Raw genomic sequence first — 27,459 nt, 5'->3', positions numbered from 1 at the left:
TATCAGCCATCAAAGTTTAAACAGAATGTTTTTTAAACAATCGCGTCAAATCAGCAGCTTTTTGAATGTTCAAGTGATAGTTGAGTTATTTTGAAAAAAACTATGATCAATTTAGTAAATAGTGCTCATAATATTTTGAACAATTCACACTTTTTTTGCTGCAGTCTAACAGCAACTTCTGAAGGTAAAAAGTGAAAAATGTGGGGCTGTGAGTGTTTTTCTGCACTGTTTTTATATTTGTTGAGAATTATGTGACATAATTTAAAAATGAGTTCTGATCAAATAAGACTATTTATCCCACAATGGGGAAATTCCAATGTCACAGCAGCAACAGGACAATAAGCAAAATAAAAAAAGATTCCCAGAAAAAAGAAAAAACATTTCACAAGCTAATTATTTTCAGAAGTATGTACATGTGTATTTTATGACATGACATGACATTATGATTGATTTAACTGTTGTCCATGAAAGAGTAAAGTGACGAGACTACTTAATTACAGTTATATAGTCTGATGGCTGTGGGCAGGAATGACCTTCTGTAGTGCTCCTTCTTGCAGCAGGGATGTAAAGTCTTGTGCTAAAGGAGTTGCTCAGGGACCTCTTAGTGCTGTACAGGGAGTGGGAGGAATTGGCTGTGTCCACTGCTTCTAACACACAGCCCTGCAGTCTTACATACTGTGGTCTGTCAGTGAGGTAGACAGTGGTCAAGGCAACCAGGTAATGGTCCACAACAGCCTCCTCCATCTTCACCTACACCCCTGATGGCTGGATGGTGTTGAAAGAACTGGAGGAGTCAAAGAACATCAACACTTACGATGTTTTTGGGGGACTCCACATGAGACAGTGCCTGGTGTACCAGGTAGAGGATGGCATCATCCACCCCTATGACAGGTTTGTAGGCAAACTGAAGGGGGTCTAACACAGTGCTCATCTGGGTGCATTGGTGGCGAAGGACGATCCTGTCCATGGTCTTTATGAGGTGAGAGGTCAAGGCCACGGGCTTCCTAGGGTGTGCTGTTTTAGGCACAGGCACCACACAGGAAGTCTTCAGAAATTAAATACTTGATAACAATGAAATGGATTTTGGGAGCTCAAAGATGGTCCATATTTGTTTTTCAGATTTTAAGAGTGATCTTTGTCCAGTCAGCCATTTCCTTAACAAAAGGTTTATTCTGCAAGGGTTCTGGACACATACATTTCTCAATATTAAGCCAGCAGGTGTGAATATCATTCTATGTAAGTAATCATTCTGTATATGTTGAGCAACCCAAACATTTGTACTTGTAAAATGAAACTCATAGGCAGTCTAGTGTTTTGCTTTGTGTCTGTAAACAGACCTTAACATTCATTTAAAAACAAAAATGTACTCTTAAGCAGCACGGTGGGACAGTGGTCAGAGTTGTTGCCTCCCAGAGAGAAGATAGTCTCCCTGGAGTTTTTCATGTTCTCCCTGTGCACGCATGGGTTACTCCAGTTTCCTCCCACAGACTAAAAACATGCATGTTAAATTTATTGGTGTGAATGAGACCATGAATGGTTGTTTGTATTGTTTGTCCGTATGTGTCCCTGTGATGGACTTGCACCCTGTCCAGGGTGTCCCCAGCCTCTAACACAGTGACTGCTGGAGATAGGCACCAGCTCACCGTGACCCAGAAAGGAGAAGAGGGTAAAGGAAATGGATGCATTCCATTTTTTCCTGTACTTTTAATACAAATTTGTCTTCTTATGTCTCTGAGCAAGAATTGTCTCATTGTAGCCACAAGAAGGAACTGTCATCAAAATCTAGAGCAGAGCAGGTAATTTAGCTGCATCGTGGTTTGTTATTAAACATGATGAACACCGTGAGATGGTCTGCTCTGAAATGACAATTTAGACTCTCTAAATGTTTTAAATGTATGTAAACATGTTCTACTTTGCATTTGCATATTAAAATTTGTGGCTTTTAGTTTAATTTTGGAGCTTGTTTGAAAAAAACATTTACCTTTGTCCTTCGTGCCCCACAGAAGAGATACCTTCCGACAGAAAAAATGTACTTTTAGTAAAAGTTAATGACTTTTTATTTTTACTTGAGTAAAAACTGTACTTGTGCTTGAGTACATTTTAAACAAAGTACTTACTTTTACTTGAGTACATTATTTAATGCCCCTTTTCCACCAGCTCTAAAGGTTCCGGCTCCACTCTACTCCGCTTGCTTCGCACGCGTTTCCACCGGCATTTTTTTCGAGGCCGGCCCTGCTTTTTTGGTCCCTGCTTTGGAGCAGGGCCAGCCAGGCCGGCCCTGCTTCGTGGGCGGAGCAAGCTTAGCTCCTGTTCACTCATTGGTCGTGGGTGTGACCAGATGCAAGCATAAAGAGCGAAGGTAGGAATATAAAAAACAGCGTTAGCTTACCCTGCAGCGTTTATGCCGTCTGTCCCCCAGCTGAAGGCGCTGTAAAGCCTGAAATCTCCGGTGGATAACAGCTGTCCTACTCCATGCAACAATCGCAGCATCCAGAGCATTTCTTCCACTGCGCCTCTCTTCCTGAAGTCTCAGGAGAATCCCCATAAGTTTAAAAAACAGCAACAATACAGGGCCAACGTTGTCCATAGCGCTTTAGTTGTTTACACAACTTGCGCCAAGTTTCGTAAGGTTTGTTCCAAGACAGTGTTACCTTGAAAAGAGTAAACAAGCCAATGTTATCCGCTGGGGAAAAAAAATGCATGTGTGATGTCTTTTTTTAACACACCTTTTTTTTGTTGTTGTTTTCTTTACTTTTCAGCACGAAGAAAGTCCAACTGTGTGAAGGAAGTGGAGAAACTGCAGGAAAAACGAGAGAAGAGACGACTTCAGCAGCAAGAGCTCAGAGAGAAGAGGGCTCAAGTGAGTAAAAAACACAAATTCATTCATTAAACAAACACTAACGCACATTTACTCCTAATTATTCAGATTCTGTGGAGCAAAGCTGACAGCCACCCTTTGAGAAGGATGGATGGCTCATGCTGTGCTTGGCTCAAGGGATTACCTGCTGACCCACACTGAGGGTACTGGCAGACAGTTGAAGGAACACTCTGAGGATCTCCTTAATCCAGTCATCATGTGCGCTTTTAGGGAGGCAGAGTCTGAGTGAGTCCATTCCCATGGCAGCGGTTACTGAGCTAGGTAAAAAGCTCTGTAGAGAGAGGCAGAGCACCAGGGGAAGATGAGATTTGCCATGAGATATTGAAGGCTCTGAACGTTGTGGGGACGTGGTTGACACGGTTTGTCTCACTTTTGTCCTTTTTGCGCAGTCACTTAGTTTTTGTGAGGACAGCCTGCTTTTGGTAGATTTACACGTCTTGTATTCCTTTGATTTCTTGATAACGGATTCAACAGAACTCCTGGGGATGTTTAGAGCCTGAGTTGTACTTTTTAATCTGATTCTCTGAGTTGAATCAGAACAGTCATTTTAAAGGAAATTAATATTTATGCAATCACTTATTTTACATTACATATATTTATTATTTAATTGTTATTACTCTGTAGAAATTTTATTTCACTTTGACATTGACAAAGGTTGTTTTATTTATTTTTTTTGTAAAGAAGGACAGTTTATATTGACCATGATTGATTTATGACAGCAATAAAAGCATAAAACATCCAAGGAAATGAATGCTTTTTATAGGCACTGTACAATATTAACAAGAAACAGTAGTGTGGATGTTGTCTTAACATTCACACAATTATTCTGCCTATTTTTATTTTTATAATCATTTTTTTCTCTCTTCTTTTTTCTGTCCCACTTCAGGAGGTTGATGTTAATTTACCCAACTATGAGATTATGTGTATGATCAGAGACTTCCGAGCCAGTTTGGACTACAGACCTTTAACATCAAATGATGTGGTGAGTCTAGTGTCGATGTACAGCAGTTTCCCACAGGAGGTTAAAGGAGAGGAAGAGGGAGGGAGAATGAAGGAGATATGAAAGAGAAAGGGAAAAAGCATAGGATAGGAGGACTTTGCGATAAAGAGAACACTTAAAATGAAAAAACAGAAGGAACATGAATAAAAAAAAGTGACAATGCAGTGTGAATGCATAGTGTTGATTGACTGCTGAAATTTGCTGAAGAAGTTGAAACTAAGGCTACATTCACACTGCAGGAAAAATGTGACCCAATTCCACTTTTTTGGCACCTATGCAGCACTTATAGGATTGTTTTATGGCAGTGTGAATGTGACATATCCAGTTTTTTCATATCTGAGCAAGGTCTTTTCTGTATGTAGTACCGAATCAACGACATATCTTGTGTTTTTCAAAGCGACCGCAGTGTGATCGTTCATGTCACATATGATCTGAAAGTCCCACCACTTTCCTCCAAGTCTGCATGCCTCTGCACAGAGGTAGCAGCTCCAGCTCCAAAAAAGGTTGTTGTTAATATTTGTGCTCTTATTTTATCTTTTACCATTTGGATGAACAGTCGACCCTGATTGGATAGCAACTTCACAATCCAAATGTGACGTCATATCTTATTTTGTGCACATGAGTCATTTTGGGAACTGGGGATTGTTTCCACTGAAATCACATTTAAATGTAATGTGAACAACAACGCAAAAAAACTGTATTTGAGCGATAAAACTGGAATTGAGTGAAGTGTGAACGTAGCTTCAGCTGCCAAAACTGAGAGAAAAAGACAAAAACTAGAACACAGTTACAAGGGGTAAATAAAATAAGAACCTGGAGCTAAAACTAGCCCAAATCTAGCAAAAATCTAAAAGTAGCAAAACAGTAGCTAGAAGGTAAAAGTAGCAAAATGGTAGCTAAAAACTAAAAGCAAAAAGAAGCAAAAGCTCATCTGAAAGGCTCGCTAAAAGTAGCAAAAGGCTAACTAGAAGCTAAAAAAGCAAAAAGCTAGCTAAAAGCTAAAGAATAGCAAAAGCTTAGCTAAACGTAGTAGAACAGTAGCTGAAAGCGGGAAGTAGCAAAAGGCTAGCTAAAAGTAACAACAGGTTATCTATAAGCTGTAAGTATGAGAATGGTAGCAAAAACTTTCAGATTAGTAACTAAGATCTAAAACTAGATTAAGACAAAAACAGTCAGCTGAAGCAGATTTCAGAGAGAAAACTGTTTTTAAAGAACTGAAGAGATCTTAATGTATTCTGTTGGTGAAAATATTTTGTAAATAAAGTTAAATATTTAAAAAAAAACTGTAAAGTTATAAAAACAAAAGTCATAGGACTCATCTTCTAATGAGCTTAACATGTTGATATATGATTGACGAAAATACCACAAAGTTCGTAGAAGTGGTTAGATTGCAAAAAAATAATGTTAAAAAAAAAACCAAACATTAAAAATCAGAGTGAATCCGTCCAGTATTTGAAAAGAAGCTGGAGAAGAAATGAAAGATTCAGACAATGAATGAAATTAGTAAGAATAAAATAGAATGAATGAGGAACCAGCTGTCTGTAAAGATCCCGTCCTTCTCTTACTTTCAGACATTCTAAACTTAAAAATGATCAGTCTTACACAAGTGTATTATTATTTAACTGTACTTTTCATATTTCAGATTGAGGAGCACAGGATATGTGTGTGCGTCCGTGCACGTCCTCTCAATAAAAAAGGTAAAACAGTTTTTCAGAAGCTGTGTTCAGACGAACATTGTTCTCTTCTCCTCAGCACATATTTCACCCCAAGATTCCTGGTTGGATCTTAGAAATGATCTGTTTGAAACTGTGTTCAGTCTCTAAACTCAAGGTAGTTTACCTCAAGTTTCAGTAAAAGATTAAAACTTGATACCTTATTAGCTTTTAAACAATATAATCATTCCAGGTTATTGTATATTGTACATTTGTTGTGTTTCTAGTTATTTTTGTAAAATTAAAAAAGGATTTTTAAACATGCAAAAACGTAACAGATAGTAAAGGCCTAACAGTCCTTAAAGGAACATATTGTCCACTGCCTTTCATCCCAGAGTTTTAAACTAACATCATGTTATGTGGACAAATGAGGGAGTTCACGCTGTTTTAGTCAAACCTTAAAAGTAACATTATGCACGATTTCACGCTAAATGTGTTGTACATGACTGAGCTACAAACACATCAAATTTTATCTCCATATCTGTAAAATTGACTAAGTTTTTGTGTTAGCTGTGGTTATGGATGTGCACAGATAGACACTAGGTGGTGCTACAGCACCTGAACCAAAAAATTGCCCTAATGATGATTTTTAAAAGTTTTTTTTTAACCAGTGTAGCTTTAGTGTGTGGCCCAAGGTAGCATTTCTGGATTTAAAAACATTTATACTTTTGCACGACGAAGCTACACATATTCTCTGTTGGATAGGAAGACTTCACTGCTTTATTAGAACATTTTTTGTAGTTCATGTAGTGATAGAACTAGTTACAATAATTTCTCAAGCATCTTTTGTTCACTTTGGTGAGCGCAAATATTGCACTTGTGTTGTACTCAACAAGATTTTATCACACCTTTTCTGGTTATAGTTAATTTAAACTATAGAGCAGTCCCTGGTTACTAAGGTTTATGAAGATGACTCATTTAATGTGACATATCTTGTAGATTTGACTGGATATACAACAGTTATATGGTGCAGATGTTATTTTGTGATCAAAGTAAAGAATGATGTAGTGAAGACAAACACACAGTGAACACTGTGTAAAACTAAAGACAAATAAGTTTCAAACTGGTCTCAAAGTTCAGCTCAAAGGCTGGTTGTGAGTCAGTGTTCCAGCTTTTAATCAATCTATTATAATTTTCATAAAATCCATTTCAAATGCATCCTTGTATGAAGTTGTTGTTTTTTTCCTGGGTGCTTATGTCCCTGTCTCCCACAGGACAGGACCCACTAACACATATAGGTGTCCTTCTTTGACATCAGCAAATGTAGGAAGTTATGGTGTAGTCAAAAAGTATTTTTACATCTGATCTTCTGTTTCAAATTCATTAAATTGTTCTCATCTGTTTTATTTGAATAATCAGTTTTTTTGTATTGACTGAAAGATAACCTCAAAGACAAAGGTATTTTTCTTGTGTGTGTAAATTGACAGTGAGCTTTAGAAAAGTATACAGTAAGTGCAATCAAAAATCTTATCCAGGGAACAAAATTGTAGGAATGTTGTGAAGAAAGTGTCATCCAGCATCTTTAAGCCTTTATTATCATGCAGAACATTGATTTATCTCATTTATGTTTCATTATACTGTGTTCTGTTGTTGAAACCAACCTGTAGAGTTTTCAACATTATTAAACACATTCATCAGACAGAATATGGCTGTTCATTTAAAATAAGTATACATACATGATGTTTAATAAATCTCACACTGCTACGACAGCGAGCGCTTCTATGCGCCACACAAAGTGCATTTTTTTTCCAAAATGTCTGTGCACGACACTGGCTGTGGCTGCCATCTTGAACTGGATTGACTCTGAAGCATAATCAGTTATACAGATTCATTCAATGATTATTTCCTGAAAGTTTCATTAAAACCTGTACAGTGATTCATGATATATTTTGCTAACAGACAGTTGACTTCAAATTGTAAATGGCACATTTTAAACAAAGGTTTATCAGAGTATGGTGTTGAGAATCAGTCTCAGCTACTACCACACCAAATTTGACTTTTGTCTCTAAAATAGATTGAGCCATCTTGTTTTTTGAGGCGAGTTGATTGCGGTAGCCATCTTGAATTAGGTTGATTCGTATAGTTAACCAGTTGTACAGGTATATTAAATAATTAATTTCTGCAAGTTTGATAAAATCCCACCCAGTGGTTCATGAGATATTTTGCAAACTGACACATGGACACAAGCTTACACACACGCAGGCAAAAGTGTTATCCACCTACTTCTTTCACCAGTGTAATGCGTTGGTTGCGCGTAGGAAGAGAGCTAGCTTAGCACGAAACACGTGTTACGGAGTAGCTCCGAAAAGAGCGACAGCTTTTTAGTTCCCACGTATTTCTTTATTTCAGGACAGTGAAACCATACAATGCCAGGTCTCCACGGCGCTAAATCTACATTCATACATGAATATATAGATATTAGTCCCTAAATCCGTTACCAAGCATTACCGAGATTGAGCAGCGGATTAGCCAAGCGCGTACACGCAGCAAGGCTTCAGCTCTGCACTCTTCTTTACAACATACAACATTGTAACTGAACAGAAGAGGCGCCATCGTGTGGTAGGTAGGTAGGTAGGTACATTTATTTATATAGCACTTTTCAGCACGAGGCGACTCAAAGTGCTTTACAACACAGAACAAAATTACAGACAAAGTTACAGAAACAAAATTACAGACAGGTACAAGATACAATGATAACTAATTGTCTAAATAAGCTAAGCTAAACTAAACAGATCTAAGCATGACTAAATGTACAGAACTAAACTAAGCTAAAAACTAAAACTAACAGTACTGAACTATCTAAAAGTATCCCAGGCCCGCTATACAGCCGAAGTAAAACCAGACATATCTGGTGCTAAGAAGGTACTACAACAGCGATATACATATTGACCGTTACACCAGCAGGTGATAAAAACACCCAAAATAATATTCATTCAGTCTTTTTAAATACTATAGCAGAAAAGCAACAAGCTAATAGCTTGGGCTCTGTATGTGAGGGTTATTTACTTTGTTGGTGACGGTTCATACACCAACTGCCTGTTTGCTGATTCACATAATGTTAATTAAAAAAATCACCGTTTGTTGAAGGTTGTTTTCTGTTTGTTTAGAATTGTCAGTGAAGGATCTGGACGTCATCACCATCCCCAGTAAAGACGTGGTCATGGTCCATGAGCCAAAGCAGAAAGTTGACCTGACCCGCTACCTGGAGAACCAAACATTCCGATTCGATTACGCGTTTGATGAGAACTCCACAAATGAAATGGTTTACAGGTAATGTTTTTATTGTCCTGCCTGCACCAAAGCAAAATGTATACCGGCTGCTAAACAAATCATCCTCTGCTGCAGATTCACAGCTCAGCCGCTGGTTGAAACTATATTTGAGAGAGGGATGGCCACATGCTTTGCATACGGACAAACAGGAAGTGGAAAAACACACGTGAGTGTTTGGATTTTAACATGTTGAGAGACAATTGGGTGTATTTTTCAATTTAATTCAATTTAGTTTATTTATATAGGGCCAGTTTCAGTGCAACATACAACATTCACATCCAGTAGATTCTAAAATGCCAAAAAGTGAAAGTTATCTAAGGAAGCTGCAGATTGCATCAAATTTTTACTTTGTTGCAGTCTCCCATCCTGAGCAGCATGAACACGACTCCCTTTTACCAGCAAGAAACCTCCAGCAAAACTGGAACCAGGCTCAGGACTGGCTGAGCTTTTAGAGGACAGGGACGCAGACAAACACAAAATGATTGTTTTTCTTTCCATAGAAACGACACCTGGACCAAAGAAAAGCACAGAATAATGGTAGAAATAGTTACAAATACAAACAGAGCGAGTAAAGACAGCAGCAGAGAGAGGAGATGTGGTCAGTTTGTCAGCAGAACTAAGGGACAGCTGAAGCCAACCCCAGCTTCAGGACTGATCAAAAAGGAAAGTGTTAAAAGTAGACAGGAGGCCAACCTCACAGACAGAAACTGGAAGTTGATTCCAAGAGTAGGAGCCTGATAAGTGAAAGCTCTACCTCCCATTCTACTTTTAGACAAGTCTAGGAACCACAAGTAAATCTATCAGCGGAGCACCGTTGCTAGGGACGCAGATGTCCCTAGCAACGGTGCTCCGCTGATCGATCAGAGGACAACAGAGAAGAGGTGCAAGTAGTAAATATCCAAGATATATGTATATTACTTTAAAGAGTAATTTTTTCCTTAATATATGAATATAAATACTGGATACACACGTTATTGAGCTCACATGGGATGCATCACCGGAGCTGGTAGCTCGACCCGGTCCACTGTCCTCAGCCATCTTTGAATGTCTTCTTCTTCTGTGGTGTTTTATGGCGGTTGGCAAACAACGGAAGGTGTGCATTACCGCCACCTACTGATATGGAGGGTGGATCAAACTATTTTCATGTAATGTTCTTTATGTTCTTTGCCTAACTTTGTTTTTTTTTTAAACACTCTTACTTCTTGTTTTTTTTTGGCAATATATATATATATATTATATTATATTTCATCTTTGAATTTGGTGCATGCTGTGTTTGACGCCCTGTGACGTCATTCCAACACTTTTCAACTCACAGACTTGAATTCATGTCCACACACAAGGGAAGAGTTTGTAGTCGTAGAAATTAGTTGTATTCACTCACAGCTTTTAGATTCATACTCACATAAAAACGATCCTATCCAATTTCTCAGACTGACGTACGTGACAGTCAAGTTAAGTGTAGAAGAATTTTTTCGACTTACGAATACAAATGTTAAAATTACGCACACATCTGTTGACAGTTACCTGACTCCATAGCTTGGCAGGATGACTTTCGTATATCACACAGTTGAGTTAGAGCATGGGGTCACATGTGACCCTGACCTTTGTCCAGATAACTACCAAAATGTATCCACTTGTATGTTGTGACAACTGCAACATTTCCTGAAAATATCATCAAAATCAGTTTATTTGTTTTTAAGTAAATCTTTCTAACAGATGGAAGGACGGACAAACAAAAACCAACCAATGCTACTGAAAACATTTAGTTTGGTTTATGTTAGCTTATTATCAGTTCATTATTCCTCAATTTGTCTTTAGTTTATCTTTAGTATGGCTTGGTATGACTTGTTTAGTTGAGCTTTTTTATGTTACTTTTGCTCATTTATCTTATTTGGATTATTTCAGCTCATGTTTTAGTCCAGCCTTTTAATGTGTGTTTTATGACAGTGTTTTTGTGTTTTCATGATGTAAAGCACATTGAACCACCTTGTTGCTGATATATATAAATAAATGTGACTTGACTTATGGACACAGGTCCACTGTCTGAGGACAGGAGAATATCATTAGTAACTGTTTCTGTACTATGATGACATCTAAACCCTGACTGAATATTTCTGTTCACACATTTGATTTACAACTATTTTCTCAAGAATCTTTTAGATGGATGAGACATTGGATATAGGTCTATAATTGTCCAGAACTCCTGAATCAATATCAAGTTTCTTACTTAAAAGTTTAATTACAGCAACAATAAATCTCTGTGACACATAACCATTCAAATTGAAAATGGGGATAATAACTCTTTGAACTGTCTGTTTGTGATGGGACATATGATACATTGATGGTTTGGAGGAAGTTAATATTTTTGTCAATTCAGAAACCTCAACAGGGCAAAACCAGTCCAACCCTAAATCAGGTTCTGGTCCTCATCTGACAGGGAATCAGAGGCAACAGTAGGAATAATAGTATGAATTTCCTCTCTAATTGAATTAATTTTATTTATAAAGACTCTCATGAAGTCATCACTACTTAGAAATATAGGAATACATGGTTCAACAGAGATGGGACTCTTCATTAGAGCTACATTGCTAAAAAGAAACCCGGGCTTGTTCTTATTCTCCCCAAATAAATATTATTGCAAGGATTAGTAATTGTAGTTGACTGCAAAAGAAATTGTTGCAGATTTTTATTGTTGATGCTTCATATACAGAGTTATTAATAGAAAGCTCCAGTCATAACTGCGATACATCACTGGACTGTCTGGGGACAGTATTGTCTTCATTTGCCAAGACTGCATAGTCTTCTAAGAAGAATGTCATAAAAAGAGCGATAGAGGACTAGAAGATGGTTAAAAAACAAAACAAAAAAGTTCCAATGTGTGTGAGTATTTACCTGAAAAAACAAAAAGTTGAAGGCAGACAGGCAGCTGTAAGTTTAATAGTGAAGTTAGTGTGTTGTGTTGCCTCTTTCTTTAAATGACGTTTGTACAGAAATGTATGTATTGGTTTGAACAAGATCTCATCAAGTGTACATTGGTTTGGTTTATAACACCGTGAGAGCTGTGGAGCAATCATAAGGCCCTATTTTAATATGTCAGATTATTATTATTATTATTTCTGGTTTGACTTGAATGGCCATAACCCCTTGACTCCTTGGTAAAGGTGAGGCATTAGTATTACAAAGTTTTGTCTATTTGTATCACAGTGGTGACACGCTTATTTTATTAAAAACACAATCTTGCTGGTAAGCCAATGATCAGCAAATGCTCACCGTTGTTAAGAGTGACGTGAGGTAAAACATGAACATGAACACCCATAGGAAGCAGAGACAAATTCAAATAATTGTTGACTAGTCAAGTGATATTCCTGTATCAGTTGTCATGTTGTAATGTGTCCCTTTTCAGACGATGGGAGGAGACTTTTCAGGCAAAAACCAGGACTGCTCGAAGGGGATCTATGCTCTGTCCGGTCAGTTTAATCTCTGTTGCTGGGTGTCATCCACGGTTAAAGACAAAGGTGTATCTGTGGTGCTTCTGCCCATGTCTGTTTATGTGTGTGTTTGTCTGTCTGTTACCAAAAGATCTCATGAAGCACTGAGCAGATTTTAGTAAAACTCTTAGAGAGTAAACATCTACAACTGAGTTTAATTTAGGATGGCCACCAAGGCTAAGGGACCTGAGCAAAACACAAAAATGGCTGTAGTTTTACAGATATAAGACTAAACACTGGTGTGGTAGTTGCTGACACTGATCCCCAACATATTTTCTGAACTCTATCTGATCACAAAAGGTCTGTTTTTTAAAACTTTGCCATAATCTATGGAAGTCGGGTTTCTCTGTCTGTTTGCAAATTATTTCCTGAACCCCTGGATGGATTTTAATGAAACTCAGAGTAAGCCCTGGATGTACATATACAACTGATGACCTTTTTTGAGTCAATCCAATTTAAGATGGTCACCAAGGCTAAGTGACCTTAGCAAAAACAAAAATTACTATAACTGAATTTTGCAGATATTGGAGTTAAAATTTGGTAATGACGTATCTGAGAGTCATTCACAACACGTATTCAAACAGTGGAATCTCGCAATATACTTTGTCTTGACTAATACCAATTGGAGGCTATGCATTCCTTCAAAGAATGCTAGGCCTTTAATACTTTAATTAAATCAGATTTTCCATTTTTTTCTCTCTGCAGCCAGAGATGTTTTTCTCATGTTGAAGAAACCGGCATATAAGAAGCTGGATCTGCAAGTGTTTGCCACATTCTTTGAGATTTACAGTGGAAAGGTTTGTGTTAAAACACAATCAAACATTTATCAGTAGGGAACAGATAAAATGTGTGGACTTGCATCTGAAATGTATGTATTTGTCCTGCTGTAAACCAGCAGTCGATGCTAACTGTATAAAATTAGATTTCTGTTTGTAGGTGTTTGATCTTCTGAACCGTAAAGCTAAGTTACGGGTGTTGGAGGATGGGAAGCAACAGGTGCAGGTGGTGGGGCTGCAGGAGAGGGAAGTGAAATGCACCGAGGACGTCCTGAAACTCATCGAAGTGGGAAACAGCTGCAGGTAAATACCTGAGGAGATTATCAGTACCAGGGGTCTCATTTATAAAACTGGCGTACACACAAAACGGGGCCTGAAACATGCCATGCAAAGTTTGTGTTCTCTAAAAAGGTGTCAGTTCAGGTACACCTTTACCCCCACCTGTAGCTGACATGCTCTGCCGGTGGCCAGTTAGTCGCTTTTTGCCTCCACCCTCAAATCTGACCACTTTTTCTTCACCTCGGCCCTGTTTCTCTCTGTGCCACTCACTTAATTAACAGTGTTAACAACATGTTGCCACTCACAACGCTTCCTTTTATTTGTAACGCCACTACTGTGGCTCCTAAAAATTATATTTTATTTCTGCTCTCTACCTCATTCATGAGCACAACGATTTCTGCCTCTGTGAAATTTTGTTTCTTGGCTCTTTTCTCTGTGGTTGCCATTGGTAACCATGAAACGGCATTGATCAGTTGGCTCATTTAAACACACCTTCACATTCATGAGGTGCTTTGCATCGACCATTTATGGTTGAATGTGGGCATGTGGAGGGCAGAACCTGAGGTGGGACCTTGTGCACAAACCTTTAGGTACAGGTGTGATGCTGGTGTGTGTGTGCAAGGTTTTATAAATATGAATTTTTTGGGGGGTATGCCATTTTTGCCTTTTGGGTGTACGTACACTTTTAGTATGAATCCTACACAATCATTTATAAATGAGAGCCCAGAAAAGTCACTGTGGAGAATCTGATTGATCATGATGACTCTTTGCATGTCCTTCAGGACTTCGGGACAGACGTCAGCAAACGCTCACTCTTCCCGAAGTCACGCCGTCTTCCAGATCATTCTGCGCAGGCGGGGGAAGCTGCATGGAAAGTTTTCCTTGATTGATCTGGCAGGGAATGAGCGAGGGGCGGATACATCCAGTGCAGACCGACAGACGCGACTGGAAGGAGCAGAGATCAACAAGAGCCTCTTAGCACTCAAGGTCTGAGCCCCTGTACTCCAGATATCCAGCATTTTGGCATTTTTAGTAACTGAATTAACTTTGATAGAGTCCCACCTTGGAGAGGGATCACAGAGGACTGTTTTATTAAACTCCACTGGTTCCCCTCTGCCCCACTCAATTATTTCTTTAAGATAAGATAAGAACTTTATTGATTCTGCAGGGTTACAATACAAAGGAAAATGCACAAGGATACAATGATAAGAGAGAATATAAAAAAACATAACAAAGAAGTATTAAAATACCAACAATTAAGGTGCGAAACAGGTACGGTAAACATTAAAGTGTTTATTGTAGTGCAGGATTAATTTTTATTGCCCCATGTGTTGAAAGGGGAGAAGTTGAAAAGTTTGATAGCCACAGGGATGAAGGACTTCCTGTGGCGTTCTGTGGAGCACCTCAGTGGTCTCAGTCATCGACTGAAGGTGCTGCAGGAGGAGTCCAGTGTGGCATGCAGGGCTGGGACTTGTTGTTCAGGATGTGGAGCAGTTTCCTCAGCATCCTCTGCTCAGACACCTCTGCCAGAGACTGCAGCTCCTCTCCCAGAACAGAGCCAGCTCTCCTGATCAGCTTATCGAGCCTGTTGGCATCAGCTGTCTCCACCCTGCTGCACCAGCACACCGCAGCATAGATGATAACGCAGGAGACCACTGAGTGGTAAAACATCTGGAGCATGGTCCGGCACAGGTCAAAACACCCAAGTCTCCTCAGAAGAAAAAGGCAACTCTGCCCTTTTCTTATAGAGGGCATTGATGTTAACTGTCCAGTCCAGTTTCTTGTCTAAGCGGACCCCCAGGTACTTGTAGCAGTCCACAATGTCCACCTTAATACCCTTGATGTTGATAGGGTTGGGGGGGCAGACTCTTATTCCTGTAATTCACCTGCAGCTCTTTAGTTTTTCCTATGTTAAGTTGCAGGTGGTTCTGTCCACACCACTCCACAATTCAGCTTCCTGGTCACCAGTGATGCAGTCCAAATTGTTTGCCGAACAATGGAGCCCCAGCACACCTCTGCCAGGCCGGGGGACTGGCAGGAGAAAACTACTCCAAAACACGATTAAAACCAGGATAAAAGTGTAAAAAAATTGCATAGCTGTGATTCCCACAAAAAAAAAAAAACACACTATACTGTGTAAGCGAAGATTTTAAAAAGCTAAAAGAACAAAAAAAAATGAACAATAACAGGACAAGACAGAGAAACTCTGGCAGGCAGCCGCTTATAGCAGCACTGAAAGAAGAAGGGGAAAAAAAACTAGAGGAACTGCATTTTCTGCTGAAAGGCAGTGTAAATGCTAAATGACCTCATTTTTAAGATAAAACAACCAGAACACAGGCTAAAACTAGCAAAAGAGAGTAAAATAGGCAGAACACAAGCAGTGTTATACAGTAACACTAGTAAAGATTACAAAAACAGATGCTAAAAGATAAAAACAACAAAACAGTAGCTAAAAGTAACAAAATAGATGCTTAAGCTAAAATTAACAGTGACCACCTCTATAATATACGAGTTCTGTCCATTTGCTGCTTTGGAGCATACAGGAGTGTGGTAACACAATGTCTCCAAACCGTACAACATAGCTGGTCTCAACACTGACTTGTAAACCTTTCCTCTGACCTTTGCTGCCATAATAAACAGTTAACTGCACATCCTAAGTTTTTCTAATATCATACAACCTTACTTTGGAGTCCATCATTCCACAGAGAGAAAGATTATTCACAAGTGGAAATGTTTAGGACAGGTGCCAGTCTTCCTAGGAGTAAATGTCTCAGCACAATCACTTCAAAGTGAAACTAAGATAAGTGACTAAAGGAAAACCAGGAGCTCCATCTCAGTCTCTACAGGCCTCAGTTAGCAGGCTAAAGGTTAAAGGTCATGACAGGACAATTAGAAAAACAGTGAACAAGTACTGCTTGTTTGGATAGGTGGCAAGGAAAAGCCTCTTCCCCCTTAAAGGAACATGGCAGCAGGACAGAGGTGTTAGATTTAAAGACCATAACATTGTGTGAATACTGAGTCATCATTCACGTGGTTTTCTTCTTTATAGTTTGCTACATTCACGTTTAGCAATCAAACTACTAACATGTGCTTGGTGCTATTTTAACCACTTATATATCCAAAGATTCTGTTCAATGAGGAATAGTGGGCTATGAGTTTTAGAATTTGTATTTATCTAGTTAACTTTATGAAATCTGTCTAGACTTAGCTACTGTTTTGTTCCACTTTGACTCAGATACATGTGTTTGAAGCAGCTGAAAATCTGCTGCTGTCAATACAAATAGCACCATGTCTTAATGTTTTTGGTTAATAAATGACAAATCTTGTGCAGTTAAATTCAATATTGACATTTTTTCTATGTAAACGTAGAAGCATAAATAATCAACCAAACATTGTGTTCTGTCCCTGCAGGAATGCATCCGAGCCCTTGGCAGAAACAAACCTCACACTCCGTTCAGAGCCAGCAAGTTAACTCAAGTACTGAGGGACTCTTTCATAGGAGAAAACTCCAGAACATGTATGGTAAGAAAAGAACAAAAAGTTTTTTATACAGCAGCATTGTTGGCTAGTGTTTAGAGCTGTTAGATTATAATAAAAATGTTGTAGGTTCAAAACTCTGCTGCAGCCTTTCTGTGTGAAGTTTACATGTTCTCTTTGTGCACCCATGGCTTTTCTCCAAGTCCTCTAGTTCCTATCCACAGACCAAAAACTGGTCATTTTAAATAGGAGTGAGACCATGAATGTTCAGTTGATCTCTGTCCCTTTGAGGGACTGGTAACCTGTTCATGGTGTACCCCATCTCTCATGTCACCACCTCCCTGCAACGCTGCACAGAAAAGTGGGCAAAGGAAGCTTTTAACATTGAAGCTGCTAAAGCAGAACAGAAATGAATAGATGTAAAAGTTTAAGATTTTGTGATCTTTCCATTCACAGATTGCGACCATCTCTCCTGGAATGGCATCTTGTGAAAACACACTCAATACTCTGAGATATGCCAACAGGTAAAAACAAGATTTTATTGTTTATTCCAAGAATTTCTGTCCTATAAACCAAGGGCATGTCCTTTTAGTCTATATCAATGGCTGTACAAAAGTTTATTTTACTCATCTACAAAACCTATTGGCCGGTTTCATCGACAGATTACGTCTGTATGAAAATCTGAATTTATTAGGTAACTGCACTCAGAGTGCAAGCCTCCACCAAGGCCACAGCGGGATTAAAAAATAATGTGATCTGGATCTTAATCTCGGTCAGTTATTTTCTGTGACAACCCCAACATTTCCTGAAAGTTTTGTTCAAATGTGTTCATTAGCTTTTACTGACTTGCTAACAGACAGACAAACCAATGGACACAACCAAAAACATCATTTCCTTGGCAGAGGAAACACGAGGGTCATATGTAGGAGAAGCAACAAGTTTTTAACAAAGGACTTACCTGTGAGGTTGACCTTTGACCCCATGAACGTTGAAATCAGCAGGGATCATCTTTGACCCATGAGATGTCCAGCTGTCTGAGCCCCCATCTGCTTTCCACACAAGCTGTTTAACCCTCTCAGGCTCAAATTAAGTTTTAGTAACAGGAAAAATCTGATATTTGGGGAAATTAACATCTGAGTAAAATAAAGCTCATAAAATATGAATGTGGAGTAATTAGGTAAGCAGCAATTCGCTGCCTTGAGAGGGTTAATTCTTCTGTGTTCATCAAAGTAAGAAACTTTTCTCTATGATGAAAATGAAATGATAAAAACACACAGAAGTTTTACTCTGACGTTCTGAGTTTCCATGGCAGACAGATTTTCAGAGTAAAGCTACAGAGTCTGTCTGAAATTAGATCCAAATGATCGATTTTGTTTTCTGCTAAAATGTTTTTATTAGAAATCATTTTTTTAAAAAGGGTTGACTCTTGATCATCTTTTTAATCTTGGCTTCTTTTGAGTTCAAAGGTCTCACACAACTTTATTAAGAAATTAGAAGCCATGTAAAAATGAAGCAACATTCTAAGATTTGAACAGATTCATGATGAATGAGACTAGAAAGATATTGGTCAGCTGACGTTGTAGCAAAAGATTTTTTCTTAAAACTATTGTTAATACAGTGAAGAGATTTGAAAGGTTCAAATATTTATATCTCCTGAAAAATGTCTCCTCTCAGTGAGGGGAGAGGTTGCAGGAACACTTTAAAATCAGAGTGGCTAGGCAGCCAGGAGCTGCAGACATAATGAGAGGTCAGTATAGGAAGCTTTTCAATGCTACTGGAGGAGCAGAATTTGCTTTTTCAACTGTCCATGATTGGGATAAATTCATTCTTCTCATACTGAACCCAATAATTCAGATTTTTTATACTAGTTGCTCTAAGCCGGAGCTTTGTGCCTCTGTACAACTTGATGATGCAGCTCGGGTTGTTTGTTGCTCTAAATAAAATCCAGAATCAGACTATTGATTGCGCAAAGGCTAAAGGGAGAATTACACTGAAATAGATAGAAGAATCTTGGGAAGATATTTGTTCCATTGCCTTGATGGGGTGGTCCAATATCTTGGGCAGATTCTGATCCTGAGCAGGAGATCAGGTTCTCAGAAACATGAGAGCAATCAGATATCAGAGTACAGCTGCTTATAAAAGTCTACAAACAGTTTGATTCATTTCCAACAGGTCAGATGTTACTCCTGCACTACACTGTGTTCCAAATTATTATGCAAATAATATTTTCTCAGCTTTTCCAAAATTACTTATATGAAATGCAGTCATTGTAATTTTCCAGTCATCAGCTATTAGAGTACAATTGAAAGGTTATTGAACAAACTGCCAATGATAACAGTATATTTTAAAAAAATAAAACACTCAAAATGCATGTTCCAAATTATTATGCTCAGCAGAGTTTTCAACCTTTTCATTTTTATAAAGAACAAAAAAAAAAAAACGGTCATTTGTGAAATTATAAGCATTAGCAGGTTATTACAAACTGAAATCAAACAATTTAAGTCAAAACTTAATTCTAGGTCATGTTACATTTGCACATAGGACCCCTTGTTCGAAAGGAGCTTCTGAACTCTCTCGTCCATTGAATTTGTCAGGTTTTAGATGGTATCTGCTTCAATGGTTTTGCATGATGACAGAATACCCTCCAAGAGCTGTTGCTTAGATGTGAACTGCCTCCCGCCTTCATAGACACTCCTTTTGATGATGCTCCAGAGGTTCTCAATGGGGTTGAGGTCAGGGGAGCATGAAAATGATCTTGCTGTGGAATGCACGGTTTTTCTTCTTGAACCATGGCAGGAAGTGCTGTTTGAGAAACTCCACATACATTATGGAGGCCATCTTTACCCCTTCAGGGATCCTAAAGGGGCTGACAATTTCTCTCCCCATGATTCCAGCCCAAAACATTACTCCAACTCCTCCTTGTTGGCGCCGTAGCCTTGTTCGCATGGGGTGTCCTTCAACCAGCCATCCTCCCCTCCATCCAGCTGGACCATCAAGCGTTGCACGGCACTCATTGGTGAACAAAACAGTTTTGAAGTCAGTCTTCATGTATTGTTTGGCCCACTGGAGCCGTTTCTGCTTTTGTGCAGTGGATAGAGGAGGTCGACAGGATGGCTTACGCACAGCTGCAAACCTCTGAAGGACCCTGCATCTTGTTGTGCGGGGGACGTTGGAGGCACCAGCAGTTTCAAAAAACTTGTCTGCTCTTTTAATCCGACGTAATTGCCTGTTGGAAAGAGTCCGCAATTTTCCCTTATCAGCACGCACATGTGTGTGCTGTGAATCAGCTACATACTTCTTGATTGCGCGATGATCACGATGAAGTGTCATGGCAATGTTGATTGTAGTCATGCCTTGACCTAAACACTCCACAATTTGTTGCTTCTCAGCAGCCGACACATCCTTTTTCTTTCCCATTTTGGCTGAAAATGTAGGCTGCTTAATAATGTGGGACAGCCTTCTTAAGTAGTCTTGCCTTTAATTAGACACACCTGCCAAACTATTTAGCACAGGTGTCTGCAATTGCTTTCAATGATATAAGGAGCCCTGCCACACATCATCATCAATAAGTTTAGCTGACAAACCAAAAAATTCTTACCTTGTCACTCCTAAACACTTTTTGCATAATAATTTGGAACACAGTGTAGTTTCAACTCGAGGTATTAGCTGGGATGCAGAGATTTGTCAGTAATTTACTTGTTTTCTCCTCGTGTTTATAAAGTTTAGGTCTCGGATTGAGTAAAAGTTCAGTGGAGTGCTGTTATGTGATAAGATCATATTCAGCTTGCAAAGGTGATCGTTGTACATATCTAGCTGTTTTGAAAGTGCATTTAAAAAAATCTTAAAATGCAATTTGCTCAGATAACCGGCCCGGTTTCTCTCTTCTAGATTTTTTTTGATGGGCTCTATTAAAAAAAAAAATCTCCCTGATTTGCTTCCACAATACACAGGCTGTGACTTCTGGAGTTTTATTAACACGAAAGAAAACAATAAATTTGTTTAGAGTCAAAGCTGACAGTCATTATATAGGAGTGGATGTATGACAAGACTACAACAGTCAAATTTACTGTCTTAAATTGACAAGAGCAGCCTGCTATTAAGAAAAAACATCAATGTGTGTGTAGGGATGGTGAATATGAAGGAAAAAAACAATATAGTATCTCATCTGGATTTTAAGTGAATTGTACATTTCTGCTTACAGACTTCATTTGACTAAGAATCTACTGGCGTAGATTCTCAGTCATCCAGGACATCGTAAATCTGTTGTTGTTTCTGTTGTAAAGCACTTTGGATCGACTTGCTGCTGAAAAGTGCTATATAAATAAATTTCACTTCACTCATTTGAGGAGCTTTCTCAATTCAAAAACAGTGTGAAGTTATGCAGTTCAGTGCAGCGAAGAATGTTCTCAGCCTCTCCACAGACGCATGGCTCAACACAGGAGAGCCACCTCTTCTGGACAAGACTCAGCTGTCCACCTACACCTCAAGGATAAGGCAGACCCTCCAGGATGTCGCGATGTTGCGATCGCAACTATTAACGCAAAATCAAGCAAACCCCGCGAAATCGCAACTTTGCCCAAAACACTGCAACTTTCCCGCAACTTTAACCAAAATAACCCCAAATAACTCACGAAGAAGAGATGTGACGTCACTTCCTGTTAACATCAGAATGCCGGGAGCATGCAGGAGCCAAAATGTGCGCTAATGCTTCACATTTGCCCACAAAGATTTCAGCAAAGGACCGCAGTGAAGTTAGTTTTAAGTTGGATGTTGGATGAATATCCAACATCCAACATCCAACTGCGCGGAGCGCATTCGCGCTCCGCGCAGTTAGCGGCTTCTAGCTCACGGCTGACTTAGCCGTCCCTAAGTGAACCGCCGCGCGTGAGAGAAGGGGGCGCAGAGAATGGCTGGCCGACATCAGCGTTCCTGTTTCGGGTCAGCCATGAGCTAGACGCTGCTAACTCTGCGGAGCGCGAATATCCAATATCCAACTTCAAACTAACTTCACTGCGGTCGCAAACCAGTTTCCTCCCCAGCTGCAGCTGTTTTGCACGTCCTGCAGTGTAATCACGGAACATAAACGCATCGACAAACACTTTGTGTCTGCAAAACATGTGAGGAGAGCTGCAGACGAGGGACAATCCAGAAATGCTCATGTTTATGCTCAGTTTAGAAGCTATCAAAGTTCTCAAATAAAGCACCTTTTGATAATGTCAATGTTTGTTGGTGATTATCTTACAAAACTAGGAAGGATTTTTGGTTTATATATTAAAAGTTATGGTTTTTTATTGATTTTAGTAAAAAAAAAATCACAGCTTTTCATCGCAACTTTTAGGAAAATGCCCCGCGAAATCAGGGATTTTAGCCGCAACAATCACAAAAAATGCCCGCGAAATCCTGGAGGGACGGATAAGGGACGCTCCTTTGAGGACCAAAATGTTCATATTTTGGACCGAGAAGACAGGTGGTTTAAGAGGGGGGGGTAAAGTAACCTATTTATGTCAAAAGAGGGAAACCAACATTAAACAGAGGAGGACTCAGATTCCAACTTTCAAAAACTTATAATGGAGCTTTAGTCCTGATCCCCAGTCAGTTTCACTCCAATCAGGACCTGCATTCATGTGACCAGAGTGACCATCAGTGAGTCAGACAAACAATGACCCTAATGAGCCTCTGTTGTTAGGAGAGTGAGGGCAATCTGCATGTGAATCTACATTATAGATCATCTCAGCTTTAAAAGCTTGAACTCCACACTCCACAAAAAGCTCCTTGGATGAGAAGCGAAACATCTTCAACTACAGAAGTGCAGTTGTTTTTGTTTTTAACCCATTTTTTGGAATTAAGAATCTAAATCGGAGGAAACTTTTAGAACTTGTCAGCCTATAACAGCGCCTGAGGAAAAGTAGCTTTACACAGCCTCACACAAAGAAGATTTATTAATATAGCTCTTCCAGAAGACCAATGTATCTGATTACTTTCTAACTCAAAGATTATTTTTAAAATTAAAGGCTTAGCATTCCTTGAAGCAATGCATACCACTCACTGTCTTTCATGCCAGAGTTTTAAACAAAGATCATCTTAGGATGAAGAATGACAAATGCTAATTTTAGCTTATAGCTATGGTTTTGCCAATCTAAGCTTTTAACAATAAATGAAATAATTTTAGGTTTTAGGTACTGTTTTGCTGGTTTTAGTTTTTAGCTACTGTTCTGCTGGATTTGGCTTGTTTTCTTGTTTTTGAATGTTGTTTGAAGTTTACACTGTTTTTCTCAGATCCTCATATGTCTCAAATGACATTATAATAACTTAAAGCACAATAGCCCAGATGTCTCTCCTGTCTCCTTTTCTAACATGTTCTTGTTTCTGCAGAGTAAAGGAGTTTGGAATAAGCCCATCAGACATTCCCTTCTCACAAAGTGCAGGTGGAGGAGGTCGCTCTGAACTCTCTCCTACATATGAGTATGATCACTTCACTGTTTCATTCCCTGCACTGTCATTGTTCATCCCTCTGTGTGAAACCAGGCAGGCACTGAGTTAAACATTTCATTAAACTGATACTCCTTTTGTATTTATGAATGAGTTGTGCATCCCTTCACAGGAGCTGAGAGAGAGTTTGATGCCTCATTCATGTCTGCTCTGTAGGCTCAATATTATGAATAGATGGAGGAATTTTAGATTCTTTACTGAAGGTGGTTTGAAAAAATATTATAATTAGTACGAAAAGATACAATGTGAAAATCAGAGCTTTTGATGCAACTCATATGTTGCTAAAATGTCAATTAATGCCAATTCTACTATCTGTCAGCTTTTATTGCTGTTACTTTTTAAGTAAATGTGGGGTTCAGTGACCAGTACCACTGTCTTAAATGTGCCTGATCTGTGCCTGCCTGGTTTTGTACTATTTTTTTAGTTTCATTCCTGTTCTCTTCATGATCTTGAATAATTTAGGTATAATCTTTTTATAATGCTGCATCTTTTTATTTTGTTTTTTTTAAACCACCAATGAACTAATTTATTGTTTCAGTCTCTAATAGCAGGGAGATCTATCACAGTCTAAAATGTCTAAAAACACAGTAATTCACTTTGTGAAATGTTTATTCAGTACCGTGAACACACCATTAACTTCACTTTTGCAGTTTTGTTGTGTAGCAGCTTGATCCCTAAATTACATAAAACATTTCATTATATCTTATAATTCCAAACTGAATCTGGATGACTTTAAAGTTTCTTTTGATCTTCATAATTTATTCCCTGTTTTTCCAGGCTTGTTCTGATAAAACCTGCATGAAGTCCATCGGTGTGATAATCATTGTTTCCACCTCTGGCGTGTTAGCAACAACACATCTGTATTTTTATCCTGAATGTTGTTATTCACCTCGGCAGTATAAAAGCCGACCTGCAGCTGTTTTCTGAGCAGCAGTGTTGTGTTATCAGGGGGAAGGACCTTACAGTGGACTCCATTGATAGTGGACACATCACCCAGCTGGAGGTCCTGGAGGCTCAGTGGGGAGTTGGGAGCTCTCCACAGAGAGACGACCTGAAACTCCTCTGTGAACAGAATGTAAGTAGAATTCACTACAGTCTACAAGAGAAATAAAGTAGAGACTGTATGTAAATGATCTGAAATATGAGGCCAATAAGGAAGTGCTTCAAGTACCACCTCAGACCTACAGGTGCTGGTTTATACTCCAAGTATTCAGAAATATCTGCTGTGAAAATATTCATCTGTTTACCTCCCTCCCTTTGATCAGCGATCCACGTACCGGTTTTTTTAAAATGCATTTGACCTCAAACTTATTCCTTGTTGCCCAATCAGGTAACATCTTCCTGTTCAGATGTGATGAATTGTGGCTGCAGAACCAACAGTGACTATCACAGAGATTTCTTGTAGAGGTGGACCGATTTGAGTTTTGCTACAGCTAGTGCTAATCTTTTAAAATTAGGGCAGCGATGGCCGATGGACAACCCAAATTTTTATTTTTGGCCATTACATATTTTTTATTTCACAAAACACAACAATATTTGCTTAACCTAAATAACTGTAAATTTAACAACCTTTAGAATAACTTGTACACTAATATATAAAAGAGCATTTTCTCTTTAAAAAAACCCCAAAAACCTTCAATTTTATTTTCCTACTTGATAATTGATTAAGTATGTACAGGCATGTCTGATGCTGATTTTTTTAATCAGTCTATCAACTTTACAAGTAACTCCAATTCAAGATGGCTGTCACAGCTAATAAACTTTAGCTGACACAAAAATTGTCTATAATTCAGTCAGTTTTACAGACATTCTGCTAAAGCTGCTGTGGTTGGAGCTGAGAGTAGATCATGTAATCATTTTACTAAAACGGGTATAACTCATGGCTCATCATAAGATGATCTTAGTCTCAGATTGTGGCATGAAAGGCGTTGGGTGATATGCATTCTTTAAAGGAATGCTAGACCTTTATTTAAGTTTGAGCATCAGCAACAGTTACCTCTATGGCCACAAGTAGTTTTAACCATTAGCCCCCCCCACTGGCCAAATGTGGGTAAATGTTTGAAGTGGCGTGTAAATTAGAACAACGCACCAGCCCCCGTGGCAGGTTTGCAATTTGAACAGAAAAAAAAAGTGTTTAATTTGTACTCCTGACCTGTAGGGGGCAGCAATGCGCCAGAAATGCTGCTAGTTTGCTCTGAATGCCATTAGAAGAAGGAGAACATTCGAGCAGTATCTTTAGCGATGTGGCGGTACATTTCAGGAGTTAAGCGAGAGGCAGACATCAAAAACTTTTCTCACGAGGAGTCGAGAGAAGAACCGACAGTTTAACAGCGTTTTTTTAACGGAAAAAGGAAAAGAAATGACAATGGCGAGTTCTGTGACTGACTCGTTTCTGATGAGAGCAGCCAGTCAATGTTAAAATAAATTAAATACATAATAAAAATAACGTAAAGCACTACACAACTGTTAAGGTCTTCGTGATGGGCTGTATTAAATCAGTCTAAGTACATATTTTAAACTTCTTTACTAACTTAGCAACGATGCTTCCTGTCACAACAGCAACATTTTTGGGGAGTACACCACATTTCTGATGTGTGTTTTAACCCAGGTTCACCGGCACATTCAGGGCTTTTCTTTTCACCATTAATCTTACTTTAATACTTTTTTCTACAAAGAGCCAATATTGGCATATAGTGTAGTCACTATTAGGTATCTTTGTTAGCTGTACCCTGAATCTCTGCTGTAGATATTTATGCAAACAGTCTCACTAAAAAGCTTCTGTTGGAACAAAGAAATAGCTATATTTTTGTGTTTCTTTTAGGAGGAGGAACTTTCTCCGCAGCTTTTTACCTTCCATGAAGTCATTTCTCAGCTGGTGGAGATGGAGGAGCAAGTGCTGGAGGACCACAGGGTGGTGTTTCAGGTACAGCAGTCCAGACATTTCAAGCATGGACTAACAATCCAAATAACTAAAACATCTGTCTATCAGAATGAGGAACTTACATACAGACAACATAAAAGGGGAAATCAGGGAAGTGTCACTTTGATCACATATAGAAGTGCAAACCTCCACCAAGGTCATAGGGTCATTAAAATATTGTCGGATCTGGATCATGATTCAGATCACCACCAGATTTAATCAGTTGTTTTTTGTGACAACCCCAACACTTCCTGAAGATTTGTTAGTTTTTAAATAACAGACAAACTCACCAGCACTATCAGAAACATAAGCTCCTTGGCGGAGGTAATTACTCAGTCTTGACTTTGGGGTGAATAAAAAGTTGAAATATCTCAGAAAGCGTTGTTTCCAGGAGTCAATCCGCTGGCTGGAAGACGAGAAGGTGCTTTTAGAAATGACCGAGGAAGTGGACTATGATGTTGAATCATATGCAACTCAGCTGGAGCAGATCCTGGATCAGAAGATAGACATTCTCATTGAGCTGAGAGGTAACGGTCAATCCTTCACTGTCTGCTCAGGCTCATTGTAACATGTTTCTTTCATTCATCTTAATCCCAAATTGGTCTTTGTAAATATAAAATAAATTAGTATTTAGATAGAACCAACAAAAATGCTTAGAAATGACAAATTACAAATCTGCGTGAGGACAAAGAAGGAAATGTGTGACAGAAAATTATTATTAGTTTAGTTAGGAATTCTAACTCCCCCTGGCTTTATTATTTTAGACAAAACCTTCATTCAACAGTGAATAAGCAGAAACTGAGGGTTTAAATCTATGAAGCCTCTCCATCAGCAGTGTCTGAAATCCTGTACATATCTCTGCAGGGTACAGGAGGAAACGTTCATGGAGAACAGTTATGTAAATAAAATAAGTATTTAATTCATCAGACATTCTGTATTTAACAGCTGATAGGTGATTGTGAAAGAGCCATTGTGTTGAAAAGTTTCCTTCTTTTTTTTAAAGGAGCTGCTTTTATTCTGATAAACTGACTGGTGTGGTTTTTCTTTAAACAACATTTTCTTTATATTATTTTTAACTACATCTTGTCATTTGCCATTTCTTACTTTGATAAGATTAAAATTTTCATTGAAATTTTTGCTTAACCCTTCTGAAGCCCTTAAAGAGAGAGA

At 38.8% G+C, this 27,459-nt stretch overlaps 1 protein-coding gene across 2 annotated transcripts in view; it reads left to right on the top strand.

Moving 5' to 3' along the window:
• The window catches only part of LOC108250958 (kinesin-like protein KIF2A), a 43,511-nt gene extending 16,098 nt beyond the window's left edge, over positions 1-27,413 (top strand). Inside the window, exons 6-20 of one of the 2 annotated variants that reach the window (XM_017441075.3) lie at positions 2,760-2,860; positions 3,765-3,860; positions 5,521-5,575; positions 8,698-8,860; positions 8,936-9,026; positions 12,264-12,327; positions 13,054-13,145; positions 13,285-13,427; positions 14,186-14,390; positions 16,815-16,925; positions 17,337-17,404; positions 23,253-23,342; positions 24,318-24,444; positions 26,191-26,292; positions 26,681-27,413. In XM_017441075.3, the coding sequence (XP_017296564.3) occupies positions 2,760-2,860; positions 3,765-3,860; positions 5,521-5,575; positions 8,698-8,860; positions 8,936-9,026; positions 12,264-12,327; positions 13,054-13,145; positions 13,285-13,427; positions 14,186-14,390; positions 16,815-16,925; positions 17,337-17,404; positions 23,253-23,342; positions 24,318-24,444; positions 26,191-26,292; positions 26,681-26,857 (1,685 nt within the window). In that variant the 3' untranslated portion in view covers positions 26,858-27,413. Of the gene's footprint in view, positions 1-2,759; positions 2,861-3,764; positions 3,861-5,520; positions 5,576-8,697; positions 8,861-8,935; positions 9,027-12,263; positions 12,328-13,053; positions 13,146-13,284; positions 13,428-14,185; positions 14,391-16,814; positions 16,926-17,336; positions 17,405-23,252; positions 23,343-24,317; positions 24,445-26,190; positions 26,657-26,680 lie in introns of those variants that run through there. The other variant, XM_037979627.1, reaches the window with a different exon arrangement.
• The last annotated feature ends 46 nt before the right edge of the window (positions 27,414-27,459 follow it).

This window comes from Kryptolebias marmoratus, linkage group LG14 (genome assembly GCF_001649575.2).
Source record: "Kryptolebias marmoratus isolate JLee-2015 linkage group LG14, ASM164957v2, whole genome shotgun sequence".
Lineage (NCBI taxonomy): Eukaryota > Metazoa > Chordata > Actinopteri > Cyprinodontiformes > Rivulidae > Kryptolebias > Kryptolebias marmoratus.
Note: the sequence above shows the minus strand (reverse complement) of the source record. Positions and strands in the feature narration are given on the sequence as shown.